The sequence below is a fragment of the Schistocerca nitens genome, chromosome 7, assembly GCF_023898315.1.
Source record: "Schistocerca nitens isolate TAMUIC-IGC-003100 chromosome 7, iqSchNite1.1, whole genome shotgun sequence".
Taxonomy (NCBI): domain Eukaryota; kingdom Metazoa; phylum Arthropoda; class Insecta; order Orthoptera; family Acrididae; genus Schistocerca; species Schistocerca nitens.
In genome coordinates, this window is record NC_064620.1 from 216,926,329 (window position 1) to 216,952,459 (window position 26,131).

Below are 26,131 nucleotides of genomic sequence, written 5' to 3' on the forward strand. Positions count from 1 at the left end.
AAACGAACCTTCAGTTATGTAAACGTCTTAACTGCTAAAGATTGTGTGTCCATTTTGGCTGATGAAGTCCCTTCCGTGGTACAATGTCTGTTCCCCAAACGTGAAGCTGTGTTCCAAGACGAGAAGATCCCCATTCACATAGTCCAGGACTGGCGTTGTGAGCACGAGGAAGAACTGTCCCATTTCCCATGGTCCCCACAGTCACCAGATCTCAATATTATTGAGTCCTTGTTATCTACTTGGGTAGAAGTATGCATGCTCGCTGTCTACCTTCACCATCGTTACCTGAACTTGTAAGTAGGCTGTTTAGGTTTTTATGTTGGTAACACCACGTAGCGCTCTGTATGAAAATCACTGACTGTGCTGTGTGCAGTCAGTGGCTGATTGGCATTGTTGAAATATTCGCTATTGTAATGTCTCTACAAGGACTACAGTGGGTCTGCACCTTTGGTGGCCCACCAATACCATAATCTGTACCAGGACTACAGTGGGTCTGCTCTGTGATGACCTACCTACCAATATTCTTCAAAAATTCGACTGACTCTGCTGTGGGTTTGCTCTGTTGTGGCCCATTCCCTGTCTTTCCGTTGGAAGGACAACACTACTTCTTCAAGACTACATGGAAATCCACTACTTCCGTGGGCATTTTCTTTTACTGCTCAGACTTTGTACTACTGTGATGAATGATGAGGACTGTCTTTATGGACAATTTTTTGCTTTTGACCAACAGTGTATCAATAAGTGTGTGCATTTGATATCTTTGTTATTGTAATTATGAAAAATATTTTCAAATCAGTATTGGGCACTGCCCAAACAATTTGTAAAATTTTTTGTGTTGAGCATGGGGGCTATGTAAGTAGGCTGTTTAGGTTTTTATGTTGGTAACGCCACGCAGCGCTCTGTATGAAACTCACTGACTGTGCTCTGTGCAGTCAGTGGCTGGTTGGCATTGTTGAAATATTCGCTATTGTAGTGTTGGGCAGTTGGAGGTGAGCCGCTAGCAGAGGTAGATGTGGAGGGAGATGCCAGAGTTTTGAGCGGACGATCTGGACGTGTGTCTATCAGAAAAGGGAAATTTGCTTAATTGGATGTCACAAAATTATATATGTATTATGACTTTTGAGCGCTATTCAGGTAGTAAATACATTGTTTGTTCTCTATCAAAATCTTTCATTTGCTAACTATGCCTACCAGTATTTAGTGCCTTCAGGAGTTCGAGTCTTTTATTTAGCTGGCAGTATTGGCGCTCGCTGTATTGCAGTAGTTCGAGTAACGAAGATTTTTGTGAGGTAAGTGATGCATGTAAGGTATAGGTTATTGTTAGGCAGGGCCATTCTTTTGTACGGATTATTGAAAGTCAGCTGCGTTGTGCTAAAAAATATTGTGTGTCAGTTTAGTGATGATCAGAATAAGTAAAGAGAGAACTGTCTGAGTACGTTGAGTTTTACTCAGCTGTCTTTGTATCAAATAAGATAGAGGTTTTCTAAGGGGACGTTACAAACTTGCCACTATTTTGCAGAATGAATGGTATAAGATTCCCTTGAAAACCATACAGGATATGTATATAGCCATTCCAAGACGACTGGAGCTGTTTTGAGTGCCAACGGTTTTCCTGTACCGTACACGGTGTGATAATGTGTTGGTTTTTAGTGTTTCCATATTTTTGTACACTCTTTGTACCAGTGTTGTACGACGGAGGTGATTACGGCGTTCAGTGTGCAGGTGGTCGTGATGGCTACCAGGTGTGGCATTGCTGATTCATAAGACGGAACTCAGAATCCGCATGCCAGAACACGTGCTGGCAGCGTGGTGTGTAATGGACGACATCGCGGGGAAATAGCTTTCCCACTGCAGATCCGGAAACAGCATCCTGGTGTTCTCAAAGATCTGTTAACACGACAGTTCTTTATATGAAACTTCTCGGTGTTCAAACCACGTCACGTTTGAATTTAAACTCTAATTTTCTAAGATATTCACCGTCTTCATCAGCCAGTGCTGATTCACTGGCAGCAGGTCTTTTTTCTTTCCATTCTCTAAGTTGAGCCAGTGTAGAGTCAGGGATTTTCGCGTCAAATACCAGGAGAGCTGGTAGTGAGCAGAGGGATGTCTGTCGGGAAGATTTGGGAGGGGAGTTCCAGTTCCAACATTTGCCTTACAACCAAAGGAAGTGCCAGAAGCCGTTGGGCACGAAAGGTATTTGGGAATTACATTTAATTTAATTAAACTCCTCAGGCGGTGGTCTCGCGGTTCTAGGCGCGCAGTCCGGAACCGTGCGGCTGCTACGGTCGCAGGTTCGAATCCTGCCTCGGGCATGGATGTGTGTGATGTCCTTAGGTTAGTTAGGTTTAAGTAGTTCTAAGTTCTAGGGGACTAATGACCACAGCAGTTGAGTCCCATAGTGCTCAGAGCCATTTGAACCATTTGAACCAAACTCCTCAGTCCTGAGCTTCGATTTTGTGAATGAAATGTTTAGATTGATGATCACTACATTGTGTTTGGGCAAAATAAGACTGAAATACGGAATTTAAAAAATTGATTTGAATCGCAAAAATTTCAGAAGGTGTTCAAAGTGAATACTATTTATGCTAAAACTCCTAAAAATTATGAAAACATCAGTGGAATGTGAAAATAGAAGCTGTTGCCAAATGTAGTCCCAGTGGTACACCAAAAACAATATATGGCTTTGTTGTTTGATGAAATAAACAATCACTTATTCGATATTGTACTGTGTGTTAGCATATTAAAGCACAGTCTAAACACATTCTATTCCAAAATTACTAAAAACAAACAGAAATTACTACTATTTTTCGAATACTTGCTGACACTACGATAAATAGCTTTTTCAAGCAGATGCTGCAAGCTACCGGGAACATGAAGAGACGAAAACAGGTGATGCGGTGAAAGCTCGTGATTTAAAGGATATATTACAATTACGCATAGCGAATTTGGTTTATTCCCTGAACTAGAAGAAAATGAAATTTGGATGTAGCATATATGCTACGCACGGACTGAGGAGGTCAATTCCACACAAAGAAAAAAAAGCCTTGTTTTCTTGTTAATGTATTTGATGACTTACTCTAAACGTGCAGTGTTTCCAGTTTTGCTATCGTCCACAGGCATTGTGATTACAGCCGGGACCAGTCAATGTACGCAATCTGAAAAGATGAAACAGGCCTCTGGGGAACAGTCCTTATCGAGAGCACAGGTTTTTCGCTGGTACAAATAATTTTTGGAAGGCCGAGACCCGTTGAAGTTGAACCTCGCTCAGAGAGACCTTCAACTTCAAAATCCGACGAAAACGTCGAACGTTTGCTTGCTCTTGTGAGATCAGACCGACGTTTAACAATAAGAATGACAGGTGTCCTGTTGAACACTTTCACTGTACATCAAATTTTGAAAATTTGCACACTGCTGACAAATGGATGCTGCATCATGACAACGCCCCATGTCACATGGCCGTGTCCATGACGGAATATTTAACCATGTTGTTCCACAGCTCCCTGTTCTCCAGATCTGAGTGTTTGTGGCTTTCTTCTTTTCCCAAAATTGAAAAATGTCTTAAAAGGACATCATTTTGGGACCCTGGAAAACAGTCAAAAGAATGTGACCGACATGTTAAAGGTCCTACCAGTGGAAGCCTTTCAGCACTACTACCAAAACCGGAAACAACGACTCCGCCGGTGTACAGGTGCCAAAGGGAATTACTTTGAAGGGTACAATATTGCTGTTTGAAAAAATGAAAACTTTGGTAGATAAAAAGTCAGTCTCATTACTTTTCTCACATAGCTCGCACAACGCAGAATGTACTTGCAAAATTATATCATTGTGCGACACATAGTTCAGGATGAGGTCTACAGAGAGAGGCAGGCCGTGGTACGTACGTCACAGCACGTGACACTGCAGGTCTTACGAGCGCCAGCAGCCGTCTATAGTGGTGAGCGAGTAACTGTTTCACACGAGTTTAATAATTATTGATTGCGCTTTTAAATGCATGTAAGTTCACGATAGCACACGACAAAATTAAGACCTTTAGTCGGTATCTTTTCAATTAAATTCCGATTACCCGTGCTCCTTGCACGAAGCCGAGCGTTCCCGAAGTGTGGCGGATAAGCCTTCTAGCGTGACGTCACAAGTTCGTTGCAGGGCCCGTATTTCTCGTTGGCTCCGGTTCAGGAGATATGACTTCATAGACACTGAGATGTGTGGGAACTTTGTTTTTGCCTTAAATAGATCGCAAATTACAGAGGCTGTATTCATCCAGTGTTTCATCATGAGAACACTTAGCGACTTCCAACAAATTTTAAGCACAATTTAAAAACTTAACTTTCTCTCACTTACGTACATTACACCAAATACTTAACACATCAACTGATCCGTGAAGTAATCACACACTGAAAGCTGTTTTTTTTTTACGTAGGCGTTCGACTCTTTATAGACTTGGGGGTTTACTGTTAACAACACAAGAGGCGGCATGCAAAGATCCGTTATTGTCACAAAAAAGATTTTGTTTGAACTATGTATTCGTCTGTCATATCTTTGTATCCAATTTGGACTGATGTATTTATCGCTCCGCAAACTAAGGCTATTGGAATTAATATCTTTTAAAGATAGTTAGTGAACAATTAGCAAGAGGGTCAGTGCCTGTAAATGGTTTTGAGAATACACCATAATTTGATCTTAGTAGTTCGTCATTTCCTTTACAAAATGAAACGAAGTCCAAGTGAAAGAATTTTAGTTAATTCTCGGTTAGCTTCCAGAGTGTGAAGTGTTTAGTAATGACTGTGGTCACTGAGAGAGTTGGTTATTCTTAGCCGGCCGAAGTGGCCGAGCGGTTCTAGGCGCTACATTCTGGAACCGCGCGACCGGTACGGTCGCAGGTTCGAATCTTGCCTCGGGCATGGATGTGTGTGATGTCCTTAGGTTAGTTAGGTTTAAGTAGTTCTAAGTTCTAGGGGACTGATGACCTCAGAAGTTAAGTCCCATAGTGCTCAGAGCCATTTTGATGAAACATATGTAATAAAAGTGTTACAAGACAGTCAAAGGGTTTCGCTAAGTCAGAACGAGTATGTCTTGCCTGAGTGTAGAACGAATCTAGTCCATTTTTGATTCTACGTTTTCTTTCATATCTTTAGAGTTCGCATGTATTGTTGTTCGATGGGTTTCCTCCTCACAAGAGAACCTCCCCATCGCACCCCCCTCAGATTTAGTTATAAGTTGGCACAGTGGATAGGCCTTGAAGAACTAAACACAGGTCAATCGAGAAAACAGGAAGAAGTTGTGTGGAACTATGAAAAAAATTAGTAAAATATACAAACTCAGTAGTCCATGCGAAGATATGCAACATCAATGACTATAGGACTCTAGGAGCGCCGTGGTCCCTTGGTTAGCGTGCGTAGTTGCGAAATGAGAGGTCCTGGGTTCAAGTCTTCCCTCGAGTGAAAATTTATGCCGGCACGGTAGCTCAGCGTGTTCGGTCAGAGGGTTAGCTGCCCTCTGTAATAATAAAAAAAAGCTGAGTGAATGGAAAGTGAAAAGTTTACTTTCTTTATTTTCGCAAAGTTATGATCTGTCCGTTCGTTCATTGACGTCTCTGTTCAATGTAATAAGTTTAGTGTCTGTGTTTTGCGATCGTACCGCAAAACCGTGCGATTAGTAGACGAAAGGACGTGCCTCTCCAATGGGAACCGAAAACATTTGATCGCAAGGTCATAGGTCAACCGATTCCTCCACAGGAAAACACGTCTGATATATTCTATACGACACTGGTGACGGCTTGTGTGTCACATGACAGGAATATGTTATCTACCCACCTAACTTGTACACTTGGCGAATGGGTAAAAAGATTCTTCTACCTTGCCCCATTTAGATTTTCTTGTGGATGTGATAATCACTCCCAAAAATTGATGAAAATATAAGCGTTTGTTACATAAACTGAAAATAAAAAGTTAAACTTTTCACCCGAGGGTAGGTTTCAACCAAGGACCTCTCGTTCCGCAGCTGCTCACGCTAACCACGGGACCACGGCGCTCCTGACCTCCCGAGAGCATTGATGTTGTCTATCATCCGTATGGACTACTCAGTTGGTATATTTTGCTTATTTTTTCATAGTTCCACACAACTTCTTCCTGTTTTCTCGATTGATCTGTGTTCAGTTTTTCAAGGCCTATCCACTGTGCCAACTTATAACTAAATCTGAGGGGGGTACGATGGGGAGGTTCCCTTGTCAGTAAGCTATACGGCAAACACATCGTCGGTCACTTAGGCGCACTAACTTCTTTGAGGCGAAATTCGTGCTGTGGTTGGGTGGTCTTTCGCGCCTGCATTCCGGCTGCGTCTGAATGGGGAAGCTTGCAGCCATGTTCCTTGTGGATCTCTCAGAAGAGCTGGTTGGTGGGGCATGGTATACAACATGCAGCTGCAGGATACATGTGAGTCGCAAATATCGGCCTGAAGACTACTTTACTTTGTTCGTTTCGTTTTTCATCGCAACCGTGCTGCAGTTTCAACTTTATTCAGTCACGTTTTTTACTGAAAACCATTACAAAATCAACGAGGCACAACCTGTGTGTCTAATTGGAGAATAATCAGGCCACACAGTGTGAACGATAAATCCATAGGCATCCAGCCCTGCTGGGCATAAAGCCTACCGTTGTTTGATGATGGTGTCTATACCAATTCAGGTCTTGCGCCGTCATTTTGGTACACAATATGACAACTTTTCAGTCTTTGTGTGTAACTGCTCATTTACCCAGACCGATGAAAGCTTGAGGCTTGAACACAGAGTACTCTAGCTGAGCTTGTGACAGCTGCTGTTATTACATATTTAAAACTGTATGTGCATTTTCTGGAATATTCCGACACAGCTCTAACCTATGGGCAGTTTCTTCTCATTTCACCCGTTACTTATTGTAACGTCATGGTCACTGTTTATAACTGGAATAAAACGCAATAAATATAGTTTCAATGATTTTCTCCTCATGTGTGCCGGCCGTGTGTGCCGGCAGTGGTGGCCAAGCGGTTCTAGGCGCTTCAGTCCGGAACCGCGCGACTGTTACGGTCGCAGGTTCTAATACTGCCTCGGGCATGGATGTGTGTGATGTCCTTAGATTAGAAAGGTTTAAGTAGTTCTAAGTTCTAAGGGACTGTTGACCTCAGATGTTAAGTCCCATAGTACTCAGAGTAATTTGAACCATTTTTTTCCCCCTCATGTATGTTGTACCTTTTATCCTCTGACTACCCGCTCTTTTATTTTTTTATTTTATTTACCTCTTTTTTCATTGCCGAGGTGGGGCAGTGACAAGACACAGGAGTCGCACTTGGCAGGACGACAGTTCAAATCCCTGTCCGGCCACCGAGGTTTAGGTTTCCCATGATTTCCCTAAATCCCTAGAGGAAATTTCGGGATGGTTCCTTTGAAAGACCACGGCCCTTTCCTTTCCCATCTTGCCAAAATTCGAGCTTGTTCTCCTATTCTAATAACCTCATTGTCGACGGAACATTAAACTAAAATCGTCTTTCTTCTTTCCTCCTTTTCTTCACCATACTTTTCATCATTTGCATGTAAGTTTACAGCACTGCAGAACCAAGTATATTAGAATTCCGCCCAGTGTATTGCCAATAGCCGTACCAACACTGTAGAAAAAAAGCTAACACCCAAATCTCCATATGTCAGACACTTAGATCGGTACCAAACGCTGTATGACGATCGAGTACCAACGAAAACACCGATTTAGTTCGTGCTGTGTGCTGTTGTTCAGTAGAGTATGCATAAACGGCAATTTAAGGTAACACCAGAGCTACGACGCACGGGAAAAGCGTAATCTGTGAGTGATTGTGTTTAGGAGTGAAACTGTTATACGAAAGAACATTTTCCTTATATGTAAAAGAACTTTTCGGAGTGTCTGCTTTCACTTCGTTAGTTGAACGTTATTTACTTGTTATTGATCTTATTATTTTGTTTATTATTACTACTATTAGTTTTATTATTGTTATTATTACTTCCGCAAGCGTGATGCAAGTGTTCCTTTATTTTTCTGTTCTGATGGTATATTCTGTGAAACTATAAATGTCCTCTATAGGTTCACTACTTTCAAAGAAACGAAGGGAAAGTAGACTGCCAAGACAACATTACTGAGAACTTTAAACAGCCCTTTTACATGTCATAAACATGTTGTCCCGCATAACATCTACATCTACATTTATACTCTGCAAGCCACCCAACGGCGTGTGGCGGAGGGCACTTCACGTGCCACCGTCAATACCTCCCCTGTTCCAGTCGCGTATGGTTCGCAGGAAGAACGACTGCCGGAAAGCCTCCGTGCGCGCTCGAATCTCTCTAATTTTACATTCGTGATCTCCTCGGGAGGTATAAGTAGGGGGAAGCAATATATTAGATACCTCATCCAGAAACGCACCATCTCGAAACCTGGACAGCAAGCTACAACGCGATGCAGAGCGCCTCTCTTGCAGAGTCTGCCACTGGAGTTTGCTAAATATCTCCGTAACGCTATCACGCCCACCGAATAACCCTGTGACGAAGCGCGCCGCTCTTCTTTGGATCTTCTCTATCTCCTCCGGCAACCCGACCTGGTACGGATCCCACACTGATGAGCAATACTCAAGTATACGTCGAACGAGTGTTTTGTAAGCCACCTCCTTTGTTGATGGACTACATTTTCCAAGGACACTTTCATGCATATTACAGTAAAAATACTTTTCATCATTGGGGATTGAACCTGGGACCGTTGGTACGAAGATGTAATGCCTTACCAACGTCCCCACAGAAGCTAGTTGTATTACTGACTCACGGTTATTCTTTTCCTGTGCTCCGTAAATCTGCTGTTACTTTTAATTACCGTTTACGCACGTTCCGCTGGACGAAAGCACGTAGTACCAACTAAATCGGAGTTTTGGTTGGTACTCTGTCGGCATACAACGTTTGGTACTGATACGAGTACCTGACATCTAGAGGTTTTGAGCGTAAACAACTATAGCGGTAGTGTTTAATGACATTATCTTGCACTTTTGGCAGGATGCAGCGCCTCGCTGTGGGTAGTCCACATGGGTCCGTGTCCGCTGGTCCTAGGGGGAGACTGCCCGGACCCAGCCGTCCGCTTCTTCCTCTTCACTGGGTGAGTCTGAACTCCATTCTAAAGCACATTCTATCAGATAAGACTGTACAAGGCTAGTCACCTAATACAAACACTCCTTCTACTTCGTAAACGTACCAGGTATCGACACGAGGTTTTCGACAAATGATAGTACGCAAAGGCGCATGGGCCTTGGTATATGAGGAAGGGCCTTGACTCTTGTATCGTTGAGATACTGAAGCAAGTATCATTTTTTTATACTTTCTTTAACGGCATTCGAAAGTTCCTGAAAAGACTACAGTGATATATTGCTTGTTAATGTTGAGGTTGAAACTCTTCGCACAAGAATCCCAGAAATAATCCAAAATTGAAAGCTAAATCAAGGGAATCGACTACTGCGTTGTAAACAGGTCTTTTGACTGATTACTTACCTGCTCTGCAGAACATGCAGGAAATGTGTTGTCTATCGGTAGATCAATTCTGATCCACTATTACTTGTATGCAGATATGTACACAAATACCGAGAAGCTCTACATGCTAATTTTACATGGCGAACGGTGATACCAGACGTGTTGCCAAGGAATACGGGAGCCGTCAAAGGGCAACCATTCGCTTCGATATAAATTCCAATTTTATAATCTGTCACTACATCATGCATTCGAAAGACATTTCGAAAGTCATATATGTTCATAAGCTTGGTGGTGTGCTCTGTATAGCTCGCGACACGATAATACGTTTTTCTAATATGTGCTCTTTACCGACAAAGCACCGTTTATGAACCAAGGTCATATAAATTCGGGCAGCTGAAAATGCACGTTGGTTTCGTCAGCTACAACAACGACTACCATAGTGCGACATCATAAGAATTTTCATTCCAGGGATCTTATATGGAAGTAGGCCTACGTATGCACACTTTCTTACGAGCTTTCTATTGTTCTTTTAGAAGAGATACCCCTGGATAAGTCACAGTGTATGTGTTTCCAGCAGATTCTTCCTGTGTTCAGATACTGAATGAAAATGTCAAATCAAGTTTAAGTTTCCGACTTGTTATTCTGTTAAGTTTCCGCTTTATGTTACGCCATCTTCGAGCCCCCTGACCGACGTGTAGGCAGATTCCAATCTCGGTTCCGGTAAAAATAGGATCCAGCGTTTAAAGACTGGTATCTGTTGATTTTTGTGACAGCAGTCACTTCAGACATCACCTGCCAAGTGATCGCAGCAACGGGGAGGGTTAAAATGCAAAACTGCCTGACGAAACTGCAGTTCTTTCCACAAAAACCTGGAAACGTACATATCCTTATCGAATATTGGAAATAGTCATCCTAAGCAAGGGCTAATGCACCAGAAGATAGCATATGCCGTAGTTCCATATGTAAAAACCATATCTGATCCTGTATCTGTGTCGTATAGGAAATGAGGTTTTGCTTTAGCAGCGTAGGCCTGTCTTGGTGCAGGTAACGGCGGAGTCTCGCATGAGTGCTCTGCTAGGCGGTGTTTGCACGAAAGTAGCTGACTCTGGCCACATTGTTTTCAAGTTTTAATACATTCCTAGAAATTTTTTGCGAAGAGTTTCAACCTCAAAATTAACAAGCATTAAATTGCTATACCAGACATTTCAAAGCACTTTCGGATGCCGCTAGAAAAGGTGATATACTTGCCTCAATATCTCGATCGATAGAAGAGTTAAGACACTTTATCACATGCCAAAGTACATGGCCCTTAGCGTGCTCTCATCTGCCGAAAACATCATATCGGTAACTGAAACATTCACGAAATAATAGGGATGTTTAATCTTACGTGACTCAGCTTGTATACGTTCTAACACGCTTCGTACTTCTCGCTTCTATTTTGTCTGTTTCTGGTTTCAAGAAAAAGATAAATAGAATAATATCCGTCACTATAACTAATGGTATAGCGGTAGCTGAACAGGAATATTGCGTTCTACCACCTCACTGCTAGACTATGTTGTAGGATACACTACTGGGCATTAAAATTGCTACACCAAGAAGAAATGCAGATGATAAACGGGTATTCATTGGACAAATATATTATACTACAACTGACATATGATTACATTTTCACGCAATTTGGGTGCATAGATCCTGAGAAATCAGTACCCAGAACAACCACCTCTGGCCGTAATAACGACCTTGATACGCCTGGGCATTGAGTCAAACAGAGCTTGGATGGCGTGTACAGGTACAGCTGCCCATACAGCTTCTACACGATACCACAGTTCATCAAGAGTAGTGACTGGCGTATTGTAACGAGCCAGTTGCTCGGCCACCATTGCCCAGACGTTTTCAATTGGTGAGAGATCTGGAGAATGTGCTGGCCAGGGCAGCAGTCGAACATTTTCTGTATCCAGAAAGGCCCGTACAGAACCTGCAACATGCGGTCGTGCATTGTCCTGCTGAAATGTAGCGTTTCGCAGGGATCGAATGAAGGGTAGAGCCACGGGTCGTAATACATCTGAAATGTAACATCCACTGTTCAAAGTGCCGTTAATGCGAACAAGAGGTGACCTAGACGTGTAACCAATGGCACCCCATACCATCACGCCGGGTGATACGCCAATGGCGATGACGAATACACGCTTCCAACGTGCGTTCACCGCGATGTCGCCAAACATGGATGCGGCCATCGTGATGCTGTAAACAGAACCTGGATTCATCCGAAAAAATGACGTTTTGCCATTCGTGCACCCAGGTTCGTCGTTGAGTAGACCATCGCAGGCGCTCCTGCCTGTGATGCAGCGTCAAGGGTAACCGCAGCCATGGTCTCCGAGCTGCAAACGTCGTCAGACTGTTCGTGCAGATAGTTGTCTTGCAAACGTCCCCATCTGTTGACTCAGGGATCGAGACGTAGCTGCACGATCCGTTACAGCCATGCAGATAAGATGCCTGTCATCTCGACTGCTATTGATACGAGGCCGTTGGGATCCAGTACGGCGTTCCGTATTACCCTCCTGAACCCACCGATTCCATATTCTGCTAACAGTCATTGGATCTCGACCAACGCGAGCAGCAATGTCGCGATACGATAAACCGCAATCGCGACAGGCTACGATCCGACCTTTATCAAAGTCGGAAACGTGATGGTACGCATTTCTCCTCCTTACACGAAGCATCACAAGTTTTCACCAGGCAAAGCCGGTCAACTGCTATTTTTGTATGAGAAATGGTTTGTAAACTTTCCTCATGTCAGCACGTTGTAGGTGTCGCCACCGGTGCCAACCTTGTGTGAATGCTCTGAAAAGCTAATCATATGCATATCACAGCATCTTCTTCCTGTCGGTTAAATTTCGCGTCTGTAGCACGTCATCTTCGTGGTGTAGCAATTTTAATGGTCAGTAGTGTAGATGTTTCTCATTCCTTGGGTACGTGCTGATAAACTGCAGGCCAAGCGGTTCTAGGCGCTACAGTCTGAAACCGCGCGACCGCTACGGTCACAGGTTCGAATCCTGCCCCGGGCATGGATGTGTGTGATGTCCTTAGGTTAGTCAGGTTTAAGTAGTTCTAAGTTCTAGGGGACTGATGACCTCAGAAGTTAAGTCCCATAATGTCAGACCCATTTTTTTGATAAACTGCAAGTCTACACAGAGGCATATGTAAGAAGGTGAGGTTCTGATTCCAGTTCAGGTGATGATGGTGACCGAGTGCAGGTGGATGTCTCGGACGATTGGGCGGGCCTCGACGGTCCTTGGTTCGAACCCTCACTGCCAACCAAGGTGGTTGTGCACGGCTACAACTCGGGCATGGACATCCAGCCGCTCGCTGCCATTAGGAATGGTGAGTATGTGGCGTGCTGCCAATGATCCCAGTTCCACATACCAACTGACTTCTGAGAGATGGCCTCTCTTGTTCTTATTTATCGTATAAGATACAAGGACATAAACTTGTTAACTTGTTACACTGACATTCGAATTCTATTAATTGGTATATTTCCTTAACCCCATCTCCCATCTTCCTTTTCACGTGAGCGCGCGTGCACGCATCCACACACACACACACACACACACACACACACACACACACACACGCACACGCACACGCACACACACACACACACACACCTACATAATAACCTCTGTCAAGTTCTGGATTTTAAATAAATCTCAAACATTTCCAAAATCATGCAACAATATAAGCTTACCGGAAAAAATTATTAGTCAAGCTCTTTAAAGAGTCTTTCTCCGTGGAAGGGTGGTCAGTGAAGCTGACTGCCATGCTCAGGATCCGGAGTTGATTCCCGGTACTGCCAGGAATTTGTTTTGGTGGTAGGACTGGTATAGGGAGCCCTCAGACTCTTGAGGCCAACTGAGGAGCTACTTGACCGATTAGTAGCGGTTCCAAGGTCGAGAAACCCAACAACGACCGGGAGAGCGCTGTACTGGCCACAAGCCCCGCCACAACGCATCCGATGCCGCCATTGACAGAGGTTGAACCACCGGTCGCTCATCCTTAAAAGAGCACTGTAGATAGTGTAGAGCTGGTACGATTTGGTTATGCGACGCTCCACCGCTGACGTAAGATGTTGCAGTGAAGTTGTATGTAAATGTCCGTTGGCTGTGTGCAGTCAGTGCACTAATATGGGTTGACGTGCAATCATAACTGAATGGCAAAAGGGGCTATCGTGTTTAAACTTGCCCATAGGCATACAGTGAATGAAGTTGTCCAATTTGTTGATGTGTCAGTGGGGACTGTGCAACGTGTATTCATGGAATGGTGTATCATTCGCAGCCATGTAACTCGGCGTAAGAGCAGCTGTCATGTACAAATCCTAAACGACAGGGGCTCAAGTCGAGTCTTATGCCTTGTCAGTGACAGTCTTTTCCAAAGCAGGGAGGAATGGTCTATGTCTCAACCGGCCTCCGAGCGAACATTGCGAGTGGGATTGCACGGAGTGCATATTTGAAGTGAGGTATCCTGCAAAAGACCATTGCTCACACGTCTTCAGTGGGCCAAACAACACGAACCGGGCAGTAGTTGATTGGAGTCCCCAAAAGTCACGATCTTACCTCTTTTCAAATGATACGAGTGCACTGATAGGCTAATGAAGCGTTAAATTTGCAGTGTTTGGAGGGTGTAGTTTGCGCTTGAGATAATTCTGTGACTTTTGGGGGTGATTTTCGCACCAATATTGAGGCTCACTCGTTGAGGTTACTGTGATCGTGAACCAGGATGTTTATTTCAACTTTCTCACTTACCAAATATTACCCTTTCTTCTACATCTTCATGATGAATGTTCTGTGGAAACTCCCATTTTCCAAGATGACAACACCTGTGTTCACTAGACTGCACGCGTTGCGATGCGAGTCGGCAACCGTTATGTTCTGAGGAGCCAAATATTATACACTCCTGGATGTGGAAAAAAGAACACATTGACACCGGTGTGTCAGACCCACCATACTTGCTCCGGACACTGCGAGAGGGCTGTACAAGCAATGATCACACGCACGGCACAGCGGACACACCAGGAACCGCGGTGTTGGCCGTCGAATGGCGCGAGCTGCGCAGCATTTGTGCACCGCCGCCGTCAGTGTCAGCCAGTTTGCCGTGGCATACGGAGCTCCATCGCAGTCTTTAACACTGGTAGCATGCCGCGACAGCGTGGACGTGAACCGTATGTGCAGTTGACGGACTTTGAGCGAGGGCGTATAGTGGGCATGCGGGAGGCCGGGTGGACGTACCGCCGAATTGCTCAACACGTGGGGCGTGAGGTCTCCACAGTACATCGATGTTGTCGCCAGTGGTCGGCGGAAGGTGCACGTGCCCGTCGACCTGGGACCGGACCGCAGCGACGCACGGATGCACGCCAAGACCGTAGGATCCTACGCAGTGCCGTAGGGGACCGCACCGCCACTTCCCAGCAAATTAGGGACACTGTTGCTCCTGGGGTATCGGCGAGGACCATTCGCAACCGTCTCCATGAAGCTGGGCTACGGTCCCGCACACCGTTAGGCCGTCTTCCGCTCACGCCCCAACATCGTGCAGCCCGCCTCCAGTGGTGTCGCGACAGGCGTGAATGGAGGGACGAATGGAGACGTGTCGTCTTCAGCGATGAGAGTCGCTTCTGCCTTGGTGCCAATGATGGTCGTATGCGTGTTTGGCGCCGTGCAGGTGAGCGCCACAATCAGGACTGCATACGACCGAGGCACACGGGGCCAACACCCGGCATCATGGTGTGGGGAGCGATCTCCTACACTGGCCGTACACCACTGGTGATCGTCGAGGTGACACTGAATAGTGCACGGTACATCCAAACCGTCATCGAACCCATCGTTCTACCATTCCTAGACCGGCAAGGGAACTTGCTGTTCCAACAGGACAATGCACGTCCGCATGTATCCCGTGCCACCCAACGTGCTCTAGAAGGTGTAAGTCAACTACCCTGGCCAGCAAGATCTCCGGATCTGTCCCCCATTGAGCATGTTTGGGACTGGATGAAGCGTCGTCTCACGCGGTCTGCACGTCCAGCACGAACGCTGGTCCAACTGATGCGCCAGGTGGAAGTGGCATGGCAAGCCGTTCCACAGGACTACATCCAGCATCTCTACGATCGTCTCCATGGGAGAATAGCAGCCTGCATTGCTGCGAAAGGTGGATATACACTGTACTAGTGCCGACATTGTGCATGCTCTGTTGCCTGTGTCTATGTGCCTGTGGTTCTGTCAGTGTGATCATGTGATGTATCTGAGCCCAGGAATGTGTCAATAAAGTTTCCCCTTCCTGGGACAATGAATTCACGGTGTTCTTATTTCAATTTCCAGGAGTGTATATTCATTGATAATGAAAAATGAGTGGAAGGTGACCAAACGAATATGTCACCGTAGGAATCCGGACAGGCATCAAAAGATTAGTTGAAATAAATATATTTTACTCAACGTGTTGCTGCAGAACTTCTGCACTGTTGACAACTTGTGGCAGCTGTGGCTAGCTGTAAGCAGAGGCCCAACACGTTCTATGGAGACTGAATATTTGCGAGCAGATCTTGTTTATTTACTTTTTTGTTATTTAAGCTGGCAAGATTAGTGCCATCAGGCCCTTTCTTACATCTAACCAGGCATTCTACTTATTTTACTTTCATATGTTTTAGTAGCATGTTAAACTACATCTAGTACAAAAGGTGAAATTAACAATTACAAAGGCACACTTGGAAAAATACATACATATACAGTTTATATTCGTAGATGATAAGTACTGCTATAATTAGACATTATGATAGAGACAGATTTTAAATAGCAGTGCTAGCAACAGAGGGTATGAGGGAGACTGATGGTGAAGGGAGGAGAAGAACAGGGACATGATGAGACATAAGTAATGAAATATAAAGGAGAAGAAAATTGCGTGACTAATAGAGGTAGATGAAGAAGAGAAAGGAGTAAGATAGGAGACACTAGCTTTGCTATTTGACAGAGGGGAGGATTGGCCTTGTACATTAATTTTGTGGAAAACGTTATGAGGATGATAGTAGGAAATGCTTCAACTTCTTCTTAAAAGCAGGAGGGGATTGAATTTTGCGCAAGGTAAGGGGCAGTTTGTTCCAGAGGGGACAGCGGCAACTGAGAAGGAGTTTGCAAAAGTTTTTGTTTTGTGAGTGGGCACAGTTAGGATAACAAATAACAGTGACCTCGTGTTTCGATTATGATGGCATGAAAGGTGTTAAATCTCGGTAGCAAGGTACTGGCGTGCTTGCGCGACGAGTAGCCGGTGAAGTAGACATAGCGTGTGGTAGCCACGCAATTTGTTAGGCCGAAGCCACCCTAGCTGGGAGTATGAAGCACTAACATGATCATATCGGCGAATGTTGCAGGTCTAGCGCACACAGGCATTCATGGTTAGTTCTAACCGTCTTTTGTTTTCACTACTCATGCCTTGTTGAATTACATCACAATAGTGGAGGTTCGGTAGAACGAATGCTTGCACGAGCTGGCGTTTCACGTCCTGTGAAAATACGTCCCGAAACTTTTTGAGGGCATAGAGACAAGCGGACGCCTTCCTGCACACTGCGACTGTATTCTCTGCCCATTTGACATACTCATCCAAAGTGACACCCAAGTTGTTAACTGTTTTCTGATATGGTATTGGAATACCATCGTGGAAGATTCGGCACCAACTAACAACACGGAACTAATCTCGATCTAGAAGACTCGCGCCCTGGTGCCGCCGCTCATAACACCGTCCTTGCTGTCTTCATTGGTCGGCAGCCTGGAGGTTCTTCATTGGTCAGGTCGTCATATTGGTGGTGATGTTCCAAGTGTCATTCATTGCGCCTGCAGAGTCTTGAGGGAGGTGCCGCTCAGACAGTATCAATAAGCTACGATATTACAGTTCGTACAATCCCCCTTGTGATGAACTCTGTCACCCCATAGAACCTCGGCTGCCTCTTAAATCTCCCTATATTAATCTTGTAGAAAATTTGGCAGTCGGTGGTTATGACATAGATAAAGAAACTTCTGGACTCTCCTCCTCGCCGAAATTAGCCCCTTAACAACGCCACAGTTGTTATCATACGGTGCTATATCCTAGCGTGATTTATTTTTTGTCTAGTGCGATTATTCAATAATGACACCAACCCTTAAGTCACTTATCTCCCAACTATAATTTTCTCTTGTGGGTAAATGCTTCACAACACAAAATCATATTAAATATAGCACAGATTTTGGTCAGGATGCATTACAAATACTTTACTCTTCTTTTTCTTCTACTTCTTTCGTTTGTTCTGACTTTCGGGTACGTTAAATCAATCACTTTTAAATGTTTTGTGCCTTTCTTTTAGCCTATTATTGTTTCATTCTTTCTAATCTTACTCTCCTTTCTTCTTCACAGTCTGGAATCGTTGGTTTCGATTTTAACTTCGAACCTCTCTTTTCTTGTCTGTTTCTTTACAGTTGCATTTGTAAGCATATTTTCTGTTATTTATAGTTTTTTTAACTCCTTTCCCATCTCTTTATGTCGGTTAGGTATGGTTTTTTTTCTTTGCAGAAGTAGCCAAAATATTTTTTGTTTAGTTTACTTGGGTCCATTGTGAGGATGTGTCCGTAAAAATCAATTCTTCTTTTCCTCATTGTGTCTCAGAGTTTTTCGGCTTTTGGTAAAGGGTTTTATTTCTGATGTGGATTAGTACGTTGTTAAGCAACTGAGGCCTACAATATTTTTATGTTTGCTTTTCTTTGACATCTAATCTTTCAAGTGGATCATGGTTGGTGATGGACAGTATTTCAGCTACAAATGGTGCTTCCAGTTTGATACTTGTATTAATGTATCCCATGACAGGAACTTCTTGTTATGTTCAAACGTTCAAATGTGTGTGAATTCCTATGGGACCAAACTGCTGAGCTCATCGGTCCCTAGACTTACACGCTACTTAATCTAACTTATGCTAAGAACAACACACACCCATGCCCGAGGGAGGACTCGAACCTCCGACGGGAGATATCGCGCAATCAGTGACATGGCGCCTCTAACCGCGCGGCTCTTGTTATGTGTTTTTGGTTAGTTGGAAGGCCAATTCGACATTATTTCTTTCAGATTTCATTGCTTTTTTTCTCGAGGGCATTCAAACCTATTGATTCTCGAAGAAACTGGAATTCTTTGGTGATTTCTATTTTTTGTTCTCTCGCTCCAAAATGGTCTTGTAAGTTTCTTTTTGTTTTATCTTTTCGAAAGCGTTTTTGAGACCTACTTTTTCTGCTTGTTTTTGTAGATCGAGAGAAGGTTTCTTGATCTCTCCCCAGGTCTCGGTTAGTTGGGCCATAACACCTCCAAAAGCCAGGAAGCTGACTTTGATGCCTTTGTTTATCTTCCCACTCGGATTCCACTTTGAGTCTTCGTGTTTACTACCTGACTATTTTTTCTAGGACGCAGTTAAACATCAGTGCTGATACTGCATATTGTTGTTATCCCAAAAGTTTCCCAGATATCTCCCACGAAGTTAACTTTGACTTGTCTGATTAGGTTTGTAGTTTTGTTTTCTATGTTTTGTTCTTTTAGTATAGGGACGATGCAGTCACAGTCACTTGCTTCGTATGTTTTTAGGGAGTCAATGAAAGTTATAATGTATGATTCTATTCTTGATTTTTGGTAGGGTATAAGGTGTTTGAGGTTTCAGATTTGTTCTGCGAATGATATTCCTTTCCTGAAATCCACCTGTTATTTTCCAAGTTGATGGCCTAATGGGGGTACTACTCTGTTTAGTAGGACTTTGGACAGTATCTTGTACAAGACGTCTAGGACTGAGATCCCTCGGTGGTCGTTGGTGTCTGTTTTGAACCCTTTCTTATGAGTGAGTGGATGGAAATCATCCTTCTTTCATCTAGGATTATTTTATTTATCCTAATTTCTTCCAAGATGTTCTGGAGACACGATATGGCATTTATACCGACCATTTTTCAAACTTCAGTTGTGGTTTGGTTTTCTCTCGAGGCCATATACTTTTCGAAATTTGATATGATCGTTTGTAGTTCCTTGATGGTGGGTACTTCCGAGTTAGAGTTGGTTGTCGCTGATATGCTAAATTCTTATTTTGCATATCTGAGGAGGTTTCTGAAATATTCTGTTAACATTTTGCGATCATCCCTGTTGTTGTCGACAATACTTCCGTTTCTTTCTTGGAGTTATAGGATTGGTGAACTGTATTGATTTATTTTGTGTTAAAATGCTGTAAACAGTTCTTGTGTTGCTTTTGCTGAAGTGTTCATTTATCTGAAAGAAGTGTTGGTCTTCTTGTGGTTTTCTGATTTTCTTTCGCTTAAGAACAAATGTCTGTTATATTCGTTTTTCCTGTTGCTGCCACTGTTGTCATATTTTTCTTCTTAATTTAAGGATTCTATCACATTCTTTCATTCACAAACACGTTTTTTGACCTTTGTTATGGAATGTTGATGTTCGGCTTTATTTATTAGGCTCGCTTTCATTTGATACCAGTTTTGGTTTTGTGTGTCTTCAGTTGCGATTTGAAACTTTTTTGAATTATTATCTCTTCTCAGTTCTATCTTCTGCTTTTGGGTTTGGTGGATCGCTTTTCGCTCTTGGGCACGATTTTGTGATCTATTTTAGAAAGAGAGGGTGTTCCTCTGAGGAATGCAACTTTTGCATTTCTTCGTAGGGATTCCGTTAGATCACCATGTGATTGAGATGAAATTCACCTACATGTGGGTTGGTGAGATCCATATTTTCAGTTTACGTTTCTTTTTTCCAAAAGAGTTATATTTTTTGGTCCCTTATATTGTTTTCATTTATAGGGGCATGTGTATTTCCCATGATGTATAGCCATCAAGCAGATTTGAAAGTGAGTGTAGAGAGCCTTTTCGACTGTAATTCGAAGTCGATAATGGAGTCCAACATATTTTTGTCTATTATGGAGCTAGTTCCAAGGTGCGATGTGTTTTTCATAATTATTTTGCGCATGCTTCCTTTGTACTGCTTCATGGGACTTCAGTCGAACTGCCACGTGATGGAGATGAAATTCACGTACGTGTGAATTTGGTGAAATCCACGTTTTCTGTATCAAAAATCAAAGTTGTTTCCATCCACAAATTTGGTTTCTTGCAAGCTATTTTGAGAATTTCGTGGTATTTGAGGGCATCTGTAAGGTGTTTTAATTTCCTAATGCACCTGGGGGTAATTTATTTCACATAAGAGTCTATCCATGCTTGATAATATTGTGTATGGAGTGAGCCTCCAGCCAGTGGTTTACAACAACCGTTGTTAGCCTTAGGGGTTTTCTCAGCTTCTCTTTGCTTGGAGAACAGACACTGACCAAAGGCAGCCCAATCTTGGGACAGGTGCATTTGGATTCTCATTTGTGCCACTGGATTCTGATTTGTGCCTTGGGATTCTGATTTCTACGTTTGTCTGCAACTGATATTTTATTTCATATCTACCCTGTATATCTGCAGAGCCTTCCCCTATTCATCACCTGGGGATGTAATAATATAAGCTGTCCAATATTACAAGTAAATATTGTTTTCAACAAAGAAATTGTGGGGCGGCGGTTTTGGATTTATAATTATTCGTTTGCTGTATAAAAGTTTGAATGTTGAATCAGTTTCTGGCTTTTAGAATGTTGTTAATGCTGTCTTTCGCCGTTCTCAACACTGGCTCTCTATTTACTTTTTAGCCCCCAGAAAGTGATTTAACAAAACCTGAAGCCTGTAATTAGAGTTCCTAGTGCCCACTTCATCTGAGAATCCCATTATAGCTGCAGCTAATAGCTCTGAGCAATTAGGAGATTGTCCGGGATTTCTAATCAAAAACGATTTTCCAAAATAGTTGAGTATATTCTCAAAGTCACAAATAAAAAACACAAGTATCCCTACAACCTAACTAACAGAGCAGTTCAGAGTCTAATGCGCTGATGCAACTATAAATGTCCGAATTAAATGTTAAAAAGAATGCTCGCCATAATTTGATGAAAATATTTCATCAAACGCCACGCTAAATAATTGGTAGAATGTCTGTCCCGCGACGGCACGTGAAAATACGACAATACGCAAACTGAAGCTAGATAATGAAAACCACTTGAAATGATTTCATGGTTACGCGCATCTCGAGTAACTGAATACGGCATCCGAGGCTGTTAGTAGCAGTGATACCGACGCGACGCGACTGCCGACACAGATGGCGTGTTATTCAGCGTCTGGAGAGAACTGGGGCCTTGCTTCCTCGCGCAACGTTCTTATATATAAAGCCGCGGTGCGGACGGCTAAGGGAACGCCTGATCAAATCGGCTCTCCCGACTAGCCGCTGGGCTAGTAACGCACCACTTCAAGTTACATAATAAATTATAGCTTCTTTTGCTGATGGCCGATGAAGCTCTTAATTTAAGTGTGTATTCAGCACACAGGTAAGTATTGATAATAAAATTTTGACGTGGCTAAGTTAAATATTTGGGCGAGAGAATTAATTTAATTACACTGCACGCAGCAGATGAGCTCTGAACTGTCCCTTTTGAGATCCGCTATCGCTATAATTTTATAGGTATTCAAAAGAAACTTTTCACATCTTCATAGTCATAGCGGACCTCCAACCTATTTAAATCTAAACATCCTAGCCTTATTTATTAACCTACTTAATCTATCTTGCCTCCTTCAGTTTTGAGATGAAAACCAGAAAATCATGAATTTCCACTAAAATCTTAATTTGTGAAATCCAAAGTACTGTTTTTATTAAATCATTATGAAAGATGAATCTAAATATAAATTTTGAAGTCTCTAGCTTTTTTCTGTTGCGCCAATGATTTTTACAGAAAAACGTCCAAATTTCGGAAATGGCTTAAGTTATCGAACTGATATTCAACACACATTAATTTATCATTATTCCTGACATGCTAGAAAAGTTTTATGTTATTTGCTTGATTTTTAAGGTATTGCGCAACATTTATGACGTCAGAGCTAGTTACAGCAGACTGGCTGGCACACAATTGAAAACTGATGTGAATTTACTACAGCGTTAGTAGGCTGCTTCCCTACATCACCCTCTACTTAAAATTTTTTTTGTTTATGAATGTTAATGAATGAAAAAAAATTTAATTACAAAAAGGGAAGCAAGAGTACAGTTTAACTCCCTATGAAAAATCAAAATTGAAATGTAAACATGTAGAAACATTAAAAGAAAACTGATTACCTACATTAATTATTTAAATTGTGGGCATGTTCACTGCCTTTTAAACAATTTCATTACTCAAAATTTTAAGCAAAGTCAATGAAATATTTTGGCATACATATTGCCTTAGACAAACAAACACATACAAATTGAAAAATTATGAAAATCTTAGATCCATTAAATACATTTTTACGTACACAAATTCAAAGAAAATAACATGATACATAAACAGATTATTATCTCTTAGCAGTCTTTTCTAAACCTGAAAGAAAATTTTCACAAATTATTTTTACACACGTGGTTGTAGCCGCTTTGGCTGGCGTCCTACACTTCCATTCACAAGGGTAGAGGAGGGGAAGTTGCTATGGTGTGCGTCCTTCTCGATCACTCTAAATTACATGGGGAAAGGGGAGGGGTCACTGTGAGTTGTGTCCAAGTCACTCCACGCTTTCACGCAGCTACCAGGTTGCCATTATCTGGTTTGTCCTGTAGAACAAACAAAAAGAGTGCCTCAGACTCTGTTCACTTAACATCTAAGGGTGGGTCACAATGAAATGGGGATATATACATTTTATCCTTCAATATTTTTCTGGAACAGAGTTAACAGAACTTTTTCAATTTTACTCTTACAGTTACTTAACTGTCATAAAATCGGTAAACAAATGGCTCCAAACGCCGTTAGTCACGTATTAGAGAAAATTTATGCTCAAGGCATATAATTATAAATCATATTTAATCTGAATTTATCATTTCTAGGCCGGAATACTGAACCAATGCTCGGTACATTCCTGATACATTTGTATTTTAAGCACTTAACTGACTCATCTTTAATTACCTTATTCTTAGAGACAGTATGAGTATGATTAGTGGTTGTTTTCTCAGCTTCTTTGTACATGTGAGTAGCTTTTGGTAATAGTACAGTCGTGAGTGTTCAAAACACACTACGTTTAGTTGACTACTAAATCCACTTATTGGTCCTCTGCTGTTGTCAGTTCCACATCTGCAATTAGGTACTTACTTACTTTGAAGTGTATTTATGCTGAGCTAAAATAATGTTTTACGTCTGCCATTATGTTACTTATTTACTTTGCTAGTGTATGTACTTATTTAACACTCACTCTATTAATATTTAAAGCATAGGATAGCACATTTATTTCATATCTTTAGTGTATTGCAGCTGATCAGTTTGCTCACGTGGCAATCCATTTCCACTCGATCGGACGCTGAAACCACAGGTAGTCTCTCTCGACCTACCACTAAAGTGCATCAAGTATTTATGGACGTGCGTAATGCTAAATTCCTTAAACCTATAGGACACCATGAGCTGCTCTGTCTCATCTAACATAAGGGTACCTATGGTCGCATTCACGCCTCCAACTCATAACCTCAATACGTGTAGGTGTATCCTGTCACACACTACACCAAAATACTGGCCAGCTCCAACCTTATAAATACTTCAGGGACGTGTCCTTCACGTCTCAACCACAAACACTGCTCAATTCTATTACACTGCTATTCCTTGCTACACAAGGTGAGTTTATTCTTACAAATTATCTGCATATTTTTCATAACACTAAGCACTCTCTCTTACTATTAATTAGTTAGCTCTACAGCATACACTAGGTTTCACTACCACCTCAGATCCTGCTTGAACACGAATTTGTACATCCTTTTAAAATATTATTGTGGGACCATTTCCAATAAAACAACACTTTGTACTTACAATATTACCAGGCTTCTATACATAATTGTTACTCAAATACATATTATATCTTAATTACGTCATATTTCTCTATTGTTTGTCACTATTAGGTTTGTCACATTAGGTATTTTTCTTCACTAATCGGTAGATAGAATGGTTACATAACTCATGGCTTGATAGCCATGACAGAAATTTTCATGTGTTGGAAAGAAGAGGTCGAAATTTTTGGGGACAGGAAAGATGAAGAATGAGTGAGACCTGAAAGAGAAAGAAGATCTCACACAGCTGGGACTGCACAGCTGCCACACTGTGTAGAGGTTACAGAACAACCTCCTCCCTACAGCATTCATTAGTTGAATGCTGGCTTAATAGTCATACCGGAAATTTTTCATATTGGAAAGAAGGGATCGAAATTTTTGTAGATAGGAAAGATGAAGAATGAGTGAGACCTGAAAGGGAAAGAAGATCTCACACAGCTGGGACTGCACAGCTGCACACTGTGTAGAGGTTACAGAACAACCTCCTCCCTACAGCATTCATTAGCTTAATGCTGTTTTGATAAACATAACAGAAAATTTAATATGTTAGAAAGAAGAGATCGAAATTTTAGGTGGATAGAAAAGATGAAGAGTGAGTGAGACCTGAAAGGGAAAGAAGATCTCACACAGTTGGGACTGCACAGCTGCCACACTGTGTAGAGGTTACAGAACAACCTCCTCCCTACAGCTCTCATTCACTACCTATGACCACGCCACGTCGATCTGAAAATACTTTATGATACCTTTTTAGAACCGGTCTCAGTTCTTCCTTCTGATTGGCTGAAATTTCATCGATTTCCTGCAATTTAGCTTCTATTTTGTCCAAAATTATTGCTTCTTCTTCTTCTTCTTCTGTGTTCAGCTTATTTTTACTAAGATTAACACTTTCGTCCCAATATCTCCTATTTTTCAGAACTCGTATAGGCAGCTCCCAAGTTACATCATCAGTTACTACATGTTTATCACTAAAAGGTACTGTAATTACTCCGGTTATTGGCAAGACCATTTTTAACTGGCTTCTTTCAAAGTCAACAACACTCTGATATTTTGACAAGAAATCTATGCCAATTAAAACCTCAATACTGAGATTGTTTACAATTAAACATGGATGATCGATTAAATTACCATTAATGTTAAAGGGCAGTAAAGCTTCTTGCTCTACCGTTTTTGACACCTTGCCAGTAGCACCAATTATTCTTAGTCCTGATACCCTCATTACTGTAAGCTTGTCTTTACCAGGTAATGCATCAAAGAAGGACTGAGATATTGCACTCACCTCACTTCCACTGTCTAAGAGACAACGTACATTGATACCCAACATATTCACTATTATTATAGGGTGGCTTATTCTAGGTTGTACAGGTGGTTTCTCAAATTCATCTAATAGTTCCTTTTGGATTTGTCTCCAACTAAAGTGATCGACATCTGTCTTCATTACATTTAGGTCACAGTGTGTAGGGGTTTCCTGAATTACATTTTCAGCTGCCTTTTCCAGTCTGTCTATTAATTTTAAATCGAAACACCGCACGACTTCATTACATTTAGTTTGCTGAACATGACCCAAATTACTGTAGTCTGGGCGATTCTGCGTCTCCAGACCGGGCATAACACTAGTTACAGCTAAACCACTTTCACCATTATCGTCGGTTTCCTTCTCAAGTGACAACTGGTCACAGCTACTGGGTTCATTGACCC

The 26,131-nt window shown here is 42.3% G+C and overlaps 1 protein-coding gene across 3 annotated transcripts in view; it reads left to right on the forward strand.

Annotated features, from left to right (window-relative positions):
- Positions 1-26,131, forward strand: part of LOC126195101 (phospholipase A1 member A-like) — a 156,752-nt gene that overhangs the window by 62,978 nt on the left and 67,643 nt on the right. For all 3 annotated transcript variants that reach the window (XM_049933570.1, XM_049933568.1, XM_049933567.1), the window contains 2 exons: positions 9,032-9,131; positions 12,726-12,880. In XM_049933570.1, coding sequence (XP_049789527.1) covers positions 9,032-9,131; positions 12,726-12,880 — 255 coding nt within the window. The remainder of the gene's footprint in view (positions 1-9,031; positions 9,132-12,725; positions 12,881-26,131) is intronic.